Source organism: Pseudochaenichthys georgianus, chromosome 3 (assembly GCF_902827115.2).
Source record: "Pseudochaenichthys georgianus chromosome 3, fPseGeo1.2, whole genome shotgun sequence".
Lineage (NCBI taxonomy): Eukaryota > Metazoa > Chordata > Actinopteri > Perciformes > Channichthyidae > Pseudochaenichthys > Pseudochaenichthys georgianus.
The window spans coordinates 11,292,827-11,307,653 of NC_047505.1; the positions used below are offsets into that span (position 1 = coordinate 11,292,827).

Genomic DNA, 14,827 nt, shown 5'->3' on the forward strand with positions numbered 1-14,827 from the left:
TCCACATGTGGGTAAAATGGATGATTAAGAAGCATCACCATAGGGACACAATGTGGTTGGAAACCTAGATAGGGACAACCAAAAATCAAGATAGCCAGATCCAAAAAACACAAGCTGGAGAAGGCCAGAAACAAGATAGCCATGACCAATATGTCAAAATGCTAAACTGGAAGCTTTGAAGCAGAAGTCCACACACCAATGGGTGACGTGCTATGGCTACGTCCACTTCCTGATCTAAAGTCTGCATTCATCCTAGAACTCCAAGCCTGTAAGAGTCTGCTGTAATGATTTGAACTGGATCCTGTGTCCCTCCCTCAGGTGTACTGTTACACAGCCAGGAGTCTGTATGAAGAACACAAACTGCTGTTCACTCTGCTCCTGGCTCTGAAGATCGCCCTGCAGGCCCGAAACATCTCGCACCCCGAGGTGCTCACCTTCGTTAAAGGTCACCCTCCCATCCTTCTCTCCATCGTTTACTTTTTAAACACCAGAGTATTTCAACAGAAAATGCTGTTTGTGTTCGTAGGTGGAGCCTCTTTGGATCTGAACTCTGTGGAGTCCAAACCGCGGCGCTGGATCCTGGATCAGACCTGGCTCAACCTGGTGCAGCTCTCCAGCCTGCAGCCCTTCTCCCAGATCCTGACCCAGGTACAGCCCAGACCCAGGTGAAGGTGAGCCGGTGGAGCTGGGACACCGACCCACCAAAGTGTTCTCTCCTCCTGTCCAGGTGGTCCAGAGCGAGCGCGCCTGGAGAGCGTGGTTTGACCATCCAACACCAGAAGATGCCCCACTGCCTGATGGGTACGAGGAGAAGCTCGACACCTTCCGGAAGCTTCTGCTCATACGAAGCTGGTGTCCCGACCGAACCACCGCTCAGGTCTGAAGGCCTTACAGTAATGCAAACTGCAGCAAACATAACACGTGCGCTGAAAGTCATTTGGTTCTGTGTTTTCCTATAACATATATATCTTAAACCAAAAGAACAACACTGAACACATTCAATATAACGGCTGGTGTGCCTGTAGTACCTGTAGTTTAACTCAAAATCATGGTTTGTATATTATCTCTCACTCCTTTTGGAGCTTGCTGTGGAGAACGTACCCTCACTGATTACTTCATAACTACATTTGACGTTTTCCTTCCCCTAACAAAAAACTGATTTTTAAGAACATAAAGTAATCATCCTTTCCCGCTTTTCCCCACGTCCAATGCCAACAGCATTCAAATGTTTGTTTATCATCCTGCTATTCCCCCTCCCCTCTGTTCTTATTTGTTATGTATTACCTCTTAATAACATTATACTTTTACAGAAGATATCTCCCACAGCTCGTCTCATTTCCCTGCTATGTCTGTCAACAAGAATAACACACATGTTGTATCTGTGTGTTGAGCAGGCGCGCCGCTACATCTCGGACTCCCTGGGTCCACAGTACGCTGAAGGTTTGGTTCTGGACCTGGACACCATGTTGGCAGAGAGTGCCAGCAGGACGCCGATGGTCTGTCTGCTGTCCATGGGCTCCGATCCCACCGAAAACATAGAGAGGCTGGCCAAGAACAAGGTGAACTCAATCAGTGGAGAGAGGAACCATGAAGGATGGGAGAGGGACAGTGCAGGACATTTCAATAGGTTCAAACAAGAGGAGACAATGCAAGGTCAGGGAAAGGGGAAGGTTTGAACAGTACTTTATAGATGAGTTATGGACAGAAATGCATTAAAGGTTCAAACCCCACAGCATGTCGTTGTGTCCCTGAAGACACTTCACCCCAAATTGCTCCTGTGGGGATTGTCCACAGTATTGAGTATATTAGTCGCTTTGGATAAAAGTGTCTATCAAGTGACATGTGATGTAATGTAATGTAATGTAATGTAATGAATGCTCTCTGCCTGCAGGGGGCGCCGTGCCGGTCCATCTCCATGGGGCAGGGCCAGGAGGTGCACGCTCGCAGGCTATTGGCCGGCAGCATGACGGACGGCGGCTGGCTCCTCCTCCAGAACTGCCACCTGGGACTGGACTTCCTGCCAGAGCTGCTGGAGACGGTTACCACAGCGACGGCAGACAGCGTGCATAAGGGTTTCCGTGTGTGGCTGACGACAGACGTGCACGAGCGGTAACGCAAGAAACCCAATGATGATTTATCAGAAAAGGAACTTAAATATAACATTTTCTGAATAATGTTACTGTGCTTGTTTGTGTGCAGATTCCCCATCACATTCCTTCAGTCCTCCATCAAGTTCACCAATGAACCTCCTCTGGGTAACAGTTTCATATGATTAACTAAAACTCTCACTCAGTATGTCTGTCTTTTATATTTAATTGTATTATCTTTTTAATGAAAATGTTGTTGTTCTCGTGCGTGTCCCTCAGGGATGAAGGCGGGCCTGAAGAGGACTTTCAGTGCTGTCACTCAGGACCAGCTAGAGATCAGCAGCCTGCCTCAGTGGAAACCTCTGCTGTACGCCGTGGCCTTCCTGCACACCACCGTGCAGGTCTGTCCACACAAACGCTACATTTACCACAAAACGGTCATTTAAAAAAGCATATTCAGAAACACGAATAGTCTGAACAAACTGAAATGTGTTCCTGGACGATTTGGAAAAGATCCCCTCTCACTTCTCTTCTTCTCTTTCCCACCAGGAGCGCCGTAAGTTCGGTCCTCTCGGCTGGAACATCCCCTACGAGTTCAACCAGGCAGACTTTACCTCCAGCATGCAGTTTGTGCAGAACCACCTGGACGACCTGGACTCAAAGAGAGGAGTGGACTGGAGCTGCCTGCGCTACATGCTGGGTTGGTCCTCTTATGGTTTCTCTACTTCTCCCTTGACATGACATGGCAAGACACTTTAGAACAAGATGCAACAAGAAGAAGATGCAATGGACTGGAAGTAGGGATGTCATGCAAACCCAACTCTGGTAATAAGTTGATGCCACAATTCAACAACAAAAGATGATGTTGTTGTTGTCTCCATGGTATCACGGATACTTTAGTGTCCCAGAAGATGATAGAAAATGTGTTTGGGAGTCATTCAACTCTCAATTGACGCCTACCAAATCTCTTACCTGAAAATGCTACCTTGTGAGCAATGGAAATCTGTTACTATGTCGTATGCAAATGTAGTCTTGACAAAATGCAGTTGTTTAAAGAAGATCATTTAAGATTTGTTGTTCTAACTTCCAAGATAAACTATGTTTAGTTAAAACCACTGGGATCGGTTTGGACAACATCTCTAGATTCAAAGATTTAAGACGCAAAGAGGAAGGATATGAAAAAAGACAAAAGATAACAACGTGCCGGATCAACTGTTGTGGAAACTTCTTCTTGGAACAAACATGAATATAGAACAACTGGGATATTAGGTTCGATCTTTTAATAACGTCAACACTTTCACAGAAACTGCCAACACATGAACCAAGGAGAAAGACAAACTATCTCTCCGTTTGTTTCATTCTTTTTATAAAAACATCCACCTGCCTCTGTCCCTGTGCAGGCGAGGTGCAGTACGGCGGCCGGGTGACAGACGACCTGGACAAGTGTCTCCTGAACACCTTCACTGGGGTGTGGTTCAGTGAGAGCACCTTCAGCGACACCTTCTGCTTCTATACGGGCTACAGCATCCCGGGCAGGGCCAGGACGGTGCAGGACGTCCTGCAGCACATCGACGCCCTGCCGCTGGTCGACTCTCCTGAGGTCAGAGCATCACACACAGCAGCGTCAAAACATGAAGTGCTCCAGTGTTAGGCTAAAGCCGCTTTCACACCAAGTACTTTGCCGCACTTAAGTGCCAGCACCTGGTGCTAGCACTTAGTGCCAGCACTTGGTGCCGGCACCTGGTGCCAGCACTTGGTGCCAGCACTTGGTGCCGGCACCTGGTGCTAGAACCTAGTGCCAGCACTTGGTGCTAGAACCTAGTGCCAGCACTTGGTGCCGGCACCTGGTGCCAGCACCTGGTGCCAGCACCTGGTGCCAGCACTTGGTGCCAGCACCTGGTGCCAGCACCTGGTGCCAGCACTTGGTGCCAGCACCTGGTGCCAGCACCTGGTGCCAGCACTTGGTGCCAGCACCTGGTGCCAGCACCTGGTGCCAGCACTTGGTGCCAGCACCTGGTGCCAGCACCTGGTGCCAGCACTTGGTGCCAGCACCTGGTGCCAGCACTTGAGTAAATCGCCAGAACGCCGACACCTCCTCATCTCCACCGCTCCCATGTTTTTTTTGTGTTGCCATAAGTTATTCTCTCTCCGTTGGTGCGCGGGACTAATGCTAATGCTAATAATGCTAATGCCAGCAAATACAATGGCGGCTTCACAAAACTTTTCAGAGTTTTACGGGGCGTGGTTCGCAATTCGCCCAGCCAATCAGAAATCGGAACTTTTTTCTCCCCAGGATAGTACCACCTCTCTAGCAGGGACTGAAAAGTAGGGGTGGGCGGATCGATCCCAAAATATCGATACTTCCCATATTACGTTACGTTTCAAAATATCGATACTACAGCCAATAGGAGGATTGATAGGATCGATACTTTTTTTCATCAAAAACTATGTGCAGAGTGCAGACGAACACAAGTATATGGGCTCTTTTCTTCTCTCTCCACTGCTGTCCTCCTCTCCTCGAGGCTTGCGCACGCGCAGTGCGCTCCCTGCCGATTATCAAGCTGACTGACAGCAGCCAGCAGGGCAGGACAGCAGCAGCCAGCCAGCTATTTCACAACTGCCAATGAAAACTTAACGAACTGTGATGTGTGCAAGAAGGCATCACATCTCTAAAAACGGTCCTGTCTTTAATCATGAAAATGAATTCAGATTTAGTCTAGTTATGATGCTTTCAGCTCAAAGATCATGGTATCAGCGACACTGGCCCTGAAATGCTTGGGATCGGATCGAATCCAGATGTTGTGGTATCGCCCACCCCTACTGAAAAGGGGGGGAAAGTTCTCTGAACTAAGTTCTCATTTTGGTGTGAACGCAACATTCCAGGCACTAACGGAACTAAACGGGAAAAGTACGGGTAAAAGTACTCCGGTGTTAACACACCTAATATGTTTTAATTTCCGAGATAATGTTGTACGTTAATTATAAGATAAGATGTACTTTACTGATCCCAAATTGGGAAATGTTTGCGTTGCAGCAGCATAAAAAACAAGGCATTGCACATAAGTAGAAATTAAAAGATTAAAAATAAACAATTCTAAAATAGAAACATCTCAAAATAGAAATAAAACAGCATCAAAAAGTTGAAAATATACAAGTGGACCGTGAAGATAAACAAATAAAACACAATTGAAGGGCCAATTTTAAGTTAACACAATATAATGCAGGATATTCTTTACATTAGGTGTGTAAGGAACGGAATATTAAATGAAATGTCAAAGTCCATTCCATGAGAAAAAAATCTAGATATTCTTAAAAATTCTGGTGGTAACTTATGCAAATAACATATGTTGGGTGTTACCAAAATAAATGTGCAATTTATTCCATTTTCTTACTTATACATTTGAATAGTTGTCCTTTTAGGAATGTATGATGTTTTCTGTCTCATTAACTCGTTTTTTTATTATTTTGAAACCCATACATTCATTCAATCATATCTCCAAAACATTTAGGAAAATGTTACAGCAGTTGTTTTTAAACACATCACTTCAGAAATATTATACATTTAAAAAGGAAAAGAAAATGTCAAAGATCCTCCTAAAATATCCAAACCCTGAACAGCTTCATCATTAAACCTTTGACTTCCTGTTTGCAGGTGTTTGGGCTCCACCCTAACGCTGACATCACCTACCAGACCAACCTGGCCAATGAGACGCTCCGCACCATCATCAGCATCCAACCAAAGGACTCCGGGGGCGGGGCCGGGGAGACGAGGGAGGCCAGCGTTCAGAGACTCGCCGCCGAGATGCTGGAGAAGCTGCCGCCGGACTACGTGCAGCACGAGGTGCGTTTGGTGACTAAGATTCATTCCTATGGAAGTAAAAGGACTTTGAGATGGGTCTCGGAGGAAAAGTATAAACACATTTGTATTTGCTAAACAATAAATGCAGTACTAATAATAAGCAGTAATAATCAATCAATCACTTTCCACTACATTCAATTAGTTCCATTTTAGGTTAAAAAAAAAAAAATAATAATGATTATGGAGCCAGGGGAGATGATTTATTTTCTGAGGAAAAACTCTTAAATATACAATAAAATGACATCCTGACAACATTTCTGTCTGATAACTACAATACATATGAATACAGAGTTTGTGTTATGAATCATAATTAACCTATACACTAGTGATATGGTCCTCTGCAGAAATGTTGAGTAACTATGGAGTGTGTTTTGAAGGTCAAAGGTCAGCTGAAGAAGATGGGTCCGCTGCAGCCAATGAACATCTTCCTGCGACAGGAAGTGGAGCGCATGCAGCGCGTCATCGGCCTCGTACGGAGCATGCTCACCGACCTCAAACTGGCCATCGACGGTCAGCACACACACACACACACACACACACACACACACACACACACATTCTACAAACACTATTATGGCAAATGTGATATCTATTTACAAGTATATTTAACGTTATTATGTGTGTGTAAATATAGTCCCATATTCTGTGTCCCTGCAGGCACCATCATCATGTCTGAGGACCTGCGGGACGCTCTGGACTGCATGTTCGACGCCCGGGTCCCGCGCCTGTGGCTGCGGCCCAGCTGGCCCTCGGCCTCGCTGGGCTTCTGGTTCAGCGAGCTGCTGGAGAGGAGCCTGCAGCTCCGCGGCTGGATCAGCTCCGGCAGGCCGGACACATTCTGGCTCACCGGATTCTTCAACCCTCAGGTTGGATAAAAGTCCTCCCACGTAGAGAAAAGTTTAGAAACAATGTTAAGGACAGTCAAACAAGAAAAATCTAACTTCTCAAACAGGACATACTGAAGAGGAACAGTTCAGCAAAGACCTTTCTGTCCTTGTGCGAAAACAAACCTGAGAATAAAGCCAAGAAAATAACAACATCTCTAATATGCGACAAAAATAAGTCAATATTATAGTCATAGATGTTGTGAGAAGATGCAGAAGATCCAAGGAAAAATAATTGCAAGAATAATTTTATAATATTGGAGAATATTCAAGTTATTTTTCTCCATTAATTGGTCAATTTCTTTCTGTGAAATGTATCACTTTAATCTCTATTCATTTAAAATATTATCCAGGGTAGAAAAATACGAAGAACTCTGCAATTGCCAGTGGTTTTCATCTGTCAGGGGTAAAAATGTCATTTGCATGTTTTTGACACGTTTGACTTTCTCTTTAAGATCTAAATTCCAGATGTGTATCTTCCTTATTGAAGATAATGTGTTTCTGAGAGAAACCTGACGTAACTTGAGTCTCGTCACTGTTGGTGTTTTTCGTAAAGGGTTTTCTGACCGCCATGCGCCAGGAGACCACGCGCTCCAACCTGACCCGGGGCTGGGCCTTGGATACTGTCACCCTTAGCAACAATGTCACTAAGATGATGAAGGAAGATGTGGTGGCTCCGCCCCCAGAAGAAGTGGGCGGGGTCTACATCTACGGCCTCTTCCTGGATGGGGCAGGGTGGGATCGGCGAGGAACCAAACTCTGCGAGGCCCCCCCAAAGGTGAAAAACAGGAAGGAAACCATAACTAACACATTGAATAAGAAAAATAAATGTATTGGCAAAACAAAAAAATACTGACACATAATAAATAATAATAAATGAAATATATGATGAAAAAATGGAAAAAGCAATAATTACTGATAAATAATAAAGTGATGCCTTACTAATTAAAATAAGAAACAATAATGCAGGAAAAATGGTTTGATACAATTATGGAGCAAAATATACTCAAATGTAAACACTAATAAAAGTAATCTGCTCCTCAGGTCCTCTTCAGCCCCCTCCCCGTGGTTCACGTCTTCGCCATCAGCTCAGCCAACACGGCCGACAGCAAGCTGCCCCCCGGCGGGGGTGGGGGGGCGGTCAGCCTGTACTCCTGTCCGGTCTATAAGAAACCGCGCCGCACCGACCTCAACTTCATCTTCTTTCTGCAGCTGAGGAGCCTGCAGCCCCCCCCAGCACTGGACCCTGAGGGGGGCCGCGCTGCTCTGCGACTGCAAGTGATGCTCCGCCACGAGAGGAAGGCCTGCAGCGGCCATGTTTGTAGTCTTTAAAGGACCACATTTGTTCATTTACAAGTTTGAGACTGATCTAAAAGTCACATACAGTGTACTCTCCTGATGATCTCTCTAAACATCTGTTTTAGATGGATCTTCTTTGGTTTTATTTTATTACAATTATAATAACTATTCATATTTTAAAAAAAATAGCATAATCTTGATGCACTTCAATAAGATTATGTTTTAGGCTCAGAAATAGAACATTTAACATAAACTGATAATGGAAGAATATATATATAAATTATATTTCAACACTTTTTATTATTATATTTAAATGTTTTGTCATTTGAAAAAAATTACAAGTGATTTGTGTGAAATTATAAAGAATTGTGCGCAGATAATGAAGTAGTTTTGTGATCTGATGTAGTTGTATGTGTTGCTTTACTTTCTCTTGTAGCGAGGATGAAGATTTTTTTAATTTCTATCAAAATAGCACGTTTTTATTATATATATTAGGAATATTTCTTCTAAAGTCAAATGAGGTCCAACTTCTCTGCGGTGTAAGATTTAGTAATAAATCCCTACAAAATAATCTGTTTTAAACCAGGGGGCCGCCGGGGTCCTGGGCCCTCTGTACCTCCACAGGTACCAAGGGACACATTCAGTCCGACTGAACCCTAACCCTTAATTATATCTTAACTCTGCACACAACAAAAGTTCAACTCTAATATTAGGTTTTCTTTTCTTCACAATAATCCATTTCTAGGATAAATAAAGTAAGTAAGGTAATGTGGATTATTGTCCAAAGTGTGATCTGTTTATATTATAACTCAATATGATCATGCCGACTGTTTTGGAGAAACCTGCAGCTGCATTGTGATGCATTTTACTGAAGCATTTGAAAATAGATGACCTTGAACATTGTTTAAGGCTCTTTACCAACATAATGGTAAACCACATTACATATTTGCCTTGTTAATGTTTATTCAACATAGCATACAAACTGCAAACAAACCTTAGACACCAAACAGAGATATTTCATCAAGTGTTGACTTTTTATTCTGGATATTCTTTCACAGTTTGATCGTGCATTACATTCAGGGGACGCCTTTATCCAAAGTGATATACATTCAACCATGGAGACACACATTCAAAAAGCAGAAATGCTGAGTCAGCTTCAAATAAGCCAAAAGGTTCTCAGTGCTATACATTGCACACGTAACAATCATTTCAATATAACGTTTCTTTGTTGCATAACTAACACTGTTTCTAAATAAACTCAAATGAGGTCATATTCATAATTTCACTCTCAATGTTTCGCCTCAATCTCTTGATGTTTCTTCTCCTTTCATTTTGTCCTCTCTTCTCTTCAGCCTCTTTTCACATCTCCACTATTCTTTCAGTTCTTTCTTCTTCTTAATTTCTGTAAAAAATAACAATAAAATCTTTAGAGAATAATGGTGAATCAATACATGAATTATAATCAAAATAAGATATTGATATTACCTTATACATGAGAAGCTTCAGCTTAGTGTTGCCCTCCACCTCCTCTCCTCTCTCTGAAAGACACGTTTAAACAAGGGACGTTATAGTTCAACACATCTGGGGAAAGATTAGTCATGAATAACTACCAGTTGTGATTTTAAGGGTTCACATTTAGGTTGCCTCCCACTTCCTCACCTCTTCTCTCTCCTCTCTAGAAGCAATCACAGACCAACAGGTGAATGATAGTTTCAAACTTTAAATAGCGTCATGAAGTGAACTTCATGAAAGTTATGAGATAAGAATGTTTGGAATGATAGGTCACGCTTCATTTGGCCCTCCTCTCCTGTCTTCAAAAAAACAAACAAATGTAGACACTGGTCAATAACAGCTGAAAATGTTAAGAGACTAAAGTGATGTGTTATCCATCTGAGTGAAAATGTACCTTTGTGTGATGTTTTTTTTTTTATTTGTATTTATTTATAGAAGGACCATGCATACAAAAACATTAATCTCAGCAAAGAGAAGAGATGCAATTAGCTAGTTGCACAAGATGGCGTCTATCAACTTCCGGCGGCTGGGTGTGCGGTTGTAAACTTTCCGGTCTACAGTCCGAAGCGGTAGAGGGAAGAGCATGGGGAAGAGCGATAGATAGCGAGAGAGATAGCGTATAGATATTATATAGGCACTATTTTACACTCGATGTCTCCTAGACCTACCGAAGGTTAACATCAGTGATGTACATCGGCTGGTACAAGCGGCAGGCTCAGCCCCGAGGAGCAAAAGAGAAAAGGGGGTTCAAGATGTAGCTACATATCCAGCTACGTCGACAATTATGAAGGTAAGTGACAAACAAAGCTGTAGTTACTGGCTAACTTTGACAACTTGACAGTCTTGATACAGGGTAAAGCGTTTTAATTATGTACTATTACGTTTTTTGGATAACATGAATATATCCAATTCCTCAATTTCAACAAAGAACTAACCTTCAGGGAGAGTGAGCATCAGGGCTAGCTGTTACAGGTCCATGAGAAAGCATGAAAAGCCTCATGATCTCAGACAGTGATGTACCTGAACGCGTTCAATGAACGATCGTTCATGAACGCGTTCATATTTTGGGCGAACGTGAATGAACGTACTGTATTTCCGCTAGATGAACGTAATTGAGAACGCGTTCATTCTCAGCGCTGTATAACCGGCGTTTCAAAAGTGCGTTCATTCCTCAGCACTGTATTATAACGGCGTTCAAAAGTGTGCCAGATTTCATATGCCTTTCAGACCGAAAACCCAGTTAAACACACCCGTAAACAGGCTTCAAATAAGCGGAAAAAACCACCCAATTTGGCAACAGCAAGCTGCCTGTGACGCGTACGCGCCTGTCCACCCCTGCTGTCGCACTAAAATATAAATATACTAAATATATCAGACTCCTCACAACAACAATGTGGAACACGCGGAACCGGCGAGCATTGAATGAATGAATGAATTAGTATGGACGAAGCCGAGAGCAGCTGCAGCAGCACTCGCTCAGAGTGAGAGTCTACGGGCATGGGGTGGGGAACCTCCGGCCTCCGTATACGGCCCGCGAGACAATTTGGTACGGGCCCTCGAGGTAATTTATAAACACACGCAAAAAATAAAAAAAAATGAAAGAAATCTAGACCGCAACAAATTAAACAAGCGAGTACCCTGTTTTTTCCTGGCCAAGATCAGGTCCTTTGAACACAACACGAGCCTAACGTGTCAGCACGTGGTATATGTCTCGACTGACAGGGGTGCAGTTCTGACGGAGAGCACCAAGAACGCCACTCCAGCACTTCAGAAATGGCAGAAAGGTCCATACACATGCCGCAGTTTTCTGCGTGTCTGTGTCTTTAGTTGAAAGCCCAGAGGCGATCTGCTCATCGGTCCATACAGTCAATAACTTTGTTGTTATCATTAGCATCTGGTTAGCTAGCTATGCTTAACGAATATAAGAAGCTGTGTCTACAACAGTGAGGTAAAGGCACCATCTTTATATGATCATTATAGTTATAAAAAAAATAAGAGAATAAAGTAAACAGGTATAAATACTATATTGACAGTTATTAATAAAGAAGAATACAGTTTGAAAGGGGAGTGATTTTGTCAATAATCCATAAATTAAAGTAAATCTGTTTACAGTTCTGTTTCATCTGGGGTGTTGAGAGATGTGGTCCATCGATCTCCTAATGTTGCTCTCAAAGTGCACCAGATTGATGCTTTTAACTTCAACATTTAAAAAAAAATCTAAAACTAAATACATTTGCACACATCTTGTGTCCAGATCTTTCTGTTTGGTGGTCACGCCACACCCTGCACGTGCATGCATACGCGAGTCATGGTGAGATATCTGGATTAAGAGGTTGCTTTTTCTTTGCACAGAATGAAATGAATGGGCTGTGATTTTAGTTTTTTTAAGCAGAGGTCAATAACTTGTACGGCCCTCTGAGGATATTGTAAAAATTGAAATGGCCCATAGAACATCGTACAGGAGACAAATATAGCTCGCAGCAACGTATTGACAAAAATAACTATGAACTATAAATTAGTTTCATTTTTGAAACCAATGAAACTTTAGTTCAACATTTTGAATTATGAACTATGAACTGAACTAGTTCATTTTAAAATATGTGAACTGTGAACTGAACTAGTTCATGTAGAAAGTGAACTTTCCCAACACTGATCTCAGAGTAGGGAGGAAAATAAAAAGTGTTAATTGGTTCAAAGCCTCTCTCAGGTTCATGTTCTGGGGTTTTGATGTAGCTAGAGTAGGTAACCTGTGATTTAGGATTCAAATAAGTCCAGCTAGCTGACGTGTTGCAACCATAGACTGTATATATAAATGGAGCGTAGGGTCCGTGACGTCACCCATAGGATTCTGGCAGAGTTGCCCGTGAAGCCCTTAGTAGGCGGAAGTCGGCCACTAACGGCTCGACAGTGACGCCAGCGCTAACTCCCGCCTGCTCCAAATAGGGCAAAGAGGCGGTGCGGACCGAGGCGGGACAGGGCGGGACCTGTTGCCACCGAGCGTGAAGTTTCCAGACCTAGCTCAGGCTAAGAAGCTAAGCTACATGCCTCTCAGTAATAAGCTAACAACCTATGCTAACAACACAGTTTGCGGTCACTGCTCCTCGTTCCCGGCATATTCTGAAGGTAAGATACCCTGTAACTTTACAAAACTTGTCCTTTTGATTTAAATGTTCTTGAACCTACACAATACAATTGTTTTTAAGTGCTTCACCGTTTTTCAAATAAAATGTCATTTAACTAAACTTTGTAAACTAGCAGAGATATGGCTAGTGTTGCGTGAATTAAATGTGATTAATGAAATATGACTGTAGAAAAAGAAAGGTGCTTTTATATTGATTAATTCTTTTACATTTATTTCAGCATTAAGCAAAAAGAAGATTGCAACCTCCTCCACGCCAAACTGCACAACCTGTAAGTTGATGGTCCTGGCTTACTTTACATGACTTCAGATGGTTGACATTACACACAAACATACTATACATATACATGTGTGCACAATTGTAGATAAACAGCACACAGTATATAAATGTATATATATATTAAACTGTTTGCTGTTAATCTGTTTTTTGAGGTTTTGCTCTCTTGTTACTTTAACCATACAGGTGTGATTTCATAGTTATTTTGCATGTTATTGTCAAAGGAACAAAATGAGCAACCCTTTATAATTGATTTGATATTCCGCATGATCTGAAGCATTTGTTGCTCTCATTTATTTTCCTCCCCATAGTGACTGTATGGATAATCGGAGACAGCTATGTCCGGCGTGGAGCCCAGAGAGCTACAGAGACCATCGGCAGCAACCTTGGCCTCGACCTGAGGGTGTGCTGGTTCGGTTGGGGTGGACTGCGCTGGAGAGGTGTCCTCCCTTTCTTTTCCTACTCCCTGCGAGGAAGAGCAGTCCCATGTCCCTCATCCACTGTGGCGGCAATGACTTGGGGGATGTGCCCAGTGTTCAGTTGCTGAACCAGATGAAGGAGGACCTGCACCAGCTTCACCATCGGCACCCTGGCATGAAGATCATGCTCTCCCAGAGGCGCCGGTGGAGGGCTGGTGCAAATCCTGTCAAAATTGACAAGGCCCGGAAGTTTGTTAACAGTGTTATGGCTACTTTGTTCATAGCCTAAATGGTGCCATTGTTGACCACTCCAACATTAGACATGACAGTTCTGGGCGTTTTTGCGAGATGGAGTTAATTTCACCCCTTGGAGAAATGATATATTTTTAAGTCACTAGCCAATTGCCTGAAAGACCACCCCCAAAGACTGTGAACTGCTAAAATTCAGTATCACTGTCTTTGGATTTGGCCTTTAGAGTATGTATTCTAAAGGCCCTTGCTAAGCCCAGACTGTCATGGCTAATGTTGAGTTAGACATTACATCTGTAGCCATAACACTGTTAACATGGCTGCTCTTCCTCTTCCCCACATCCCACCCCCCCCTCTTCCCCCAATGGACTCTGCAGCTCTCCAGGCCCATGCTGGGCCTGGCTGGCTGTCAAACCTTTTTTTTGTATTTGTTAGATGTTTTTTGTTATTTTATTTGTTAAAATAATTCTGTATTTATGTAAATATTGAAAATAAATTACATTCATATTTTCACTTCTTTTGTCTACTGCTTACTGAAAATGTTAGCTATCACATCCAAATGGGACTATCAATGAAAGGATAAGCTAACTTACCATACAATACAGAAAACATTACACATTAAGGCTCAAATCTTTTCCCAAGCCGGAGCAGTCTGAAAAGAGTCCCAAGTTTAAAAACACAAAATCTTGACAATGAATACTACGCTGTCATTTATCATGACAATACAAACAACAAGAAGGTCTCCCCTAATCCCATGTATGTTGGCATCAATGTCATAAGCCTACCATAGAATGTAATTATGAAGTGCAATACCCACAATCCCTACAGGGTCGCAACGTCACAGAAGATAATACCTTTGAGAGAGTTTCTAAATTGTTCAGTATGCAGATAAATATTTGTTTTACAATAGAAACATTTTTTCCATAAATGTTCCCACATGTTGTGAGCATCTACTTTAAATCTTTTGTCAACAAATAAAAACATCTTTAATTTCCTTTACGACAACATTTTGTTTATAACACCACTACATTAACAATAAGCATAGGCAAATGATAACTGTCAACATTTAAGATTGTGCTTTTACTCTTTTTAATCAGATCTA

The 14,827-nt window shown here is 42.6% G+C and overlaps 1 protein-coding gene across 1 annotated transcript in view; it reads left to right on the forward strand.

Annotated features, from left to right (window-relative positions):
* Positions 1-9,019, forward strand: part of LOC117462655 (dynein axonemal heavy chain 5-like) — a 112,591-nt gene extending 103,572 nt beyond the window's left edge. The window contains 15 exon segments of the mRNA XM_034104922.2: positions 319-445; positions 527-648; positions 728-877; positions 1,395-1,559; positions 1,892-2,109; positions 2,200-2,255; positions 2,367-2,488; positions 2,637-2,787; positions 3,488-3,687; positions 5,740-5,928; positions 6,324-6,456; positions 6,604-6,812; positions 7,387-7,608; positions 7,875-8,057; positions 8,059-9,019. Coding sequence (XP_033960813.1) covers positions 319-445; positions 527-648; positions 728-877; positions 1,395-1,559; positions 1,892-2,109; positions 2,200-2,255; positions 2,367-2,488; positions 2,637-2,787; positions 3,488-3,687; positions 5,740-5,928; positions 6,324-6,456; positions 6,604-6,812; positions 7,387-7,608; positions 7,875-8,057; positions 8,059-8,112 — 2,301 coding nt within the window. The 3' untranslated portion in view covers positions 8,113-9,019.
* Positions 9,020-14,827: the final 5,808 nt, after the last annotated feature.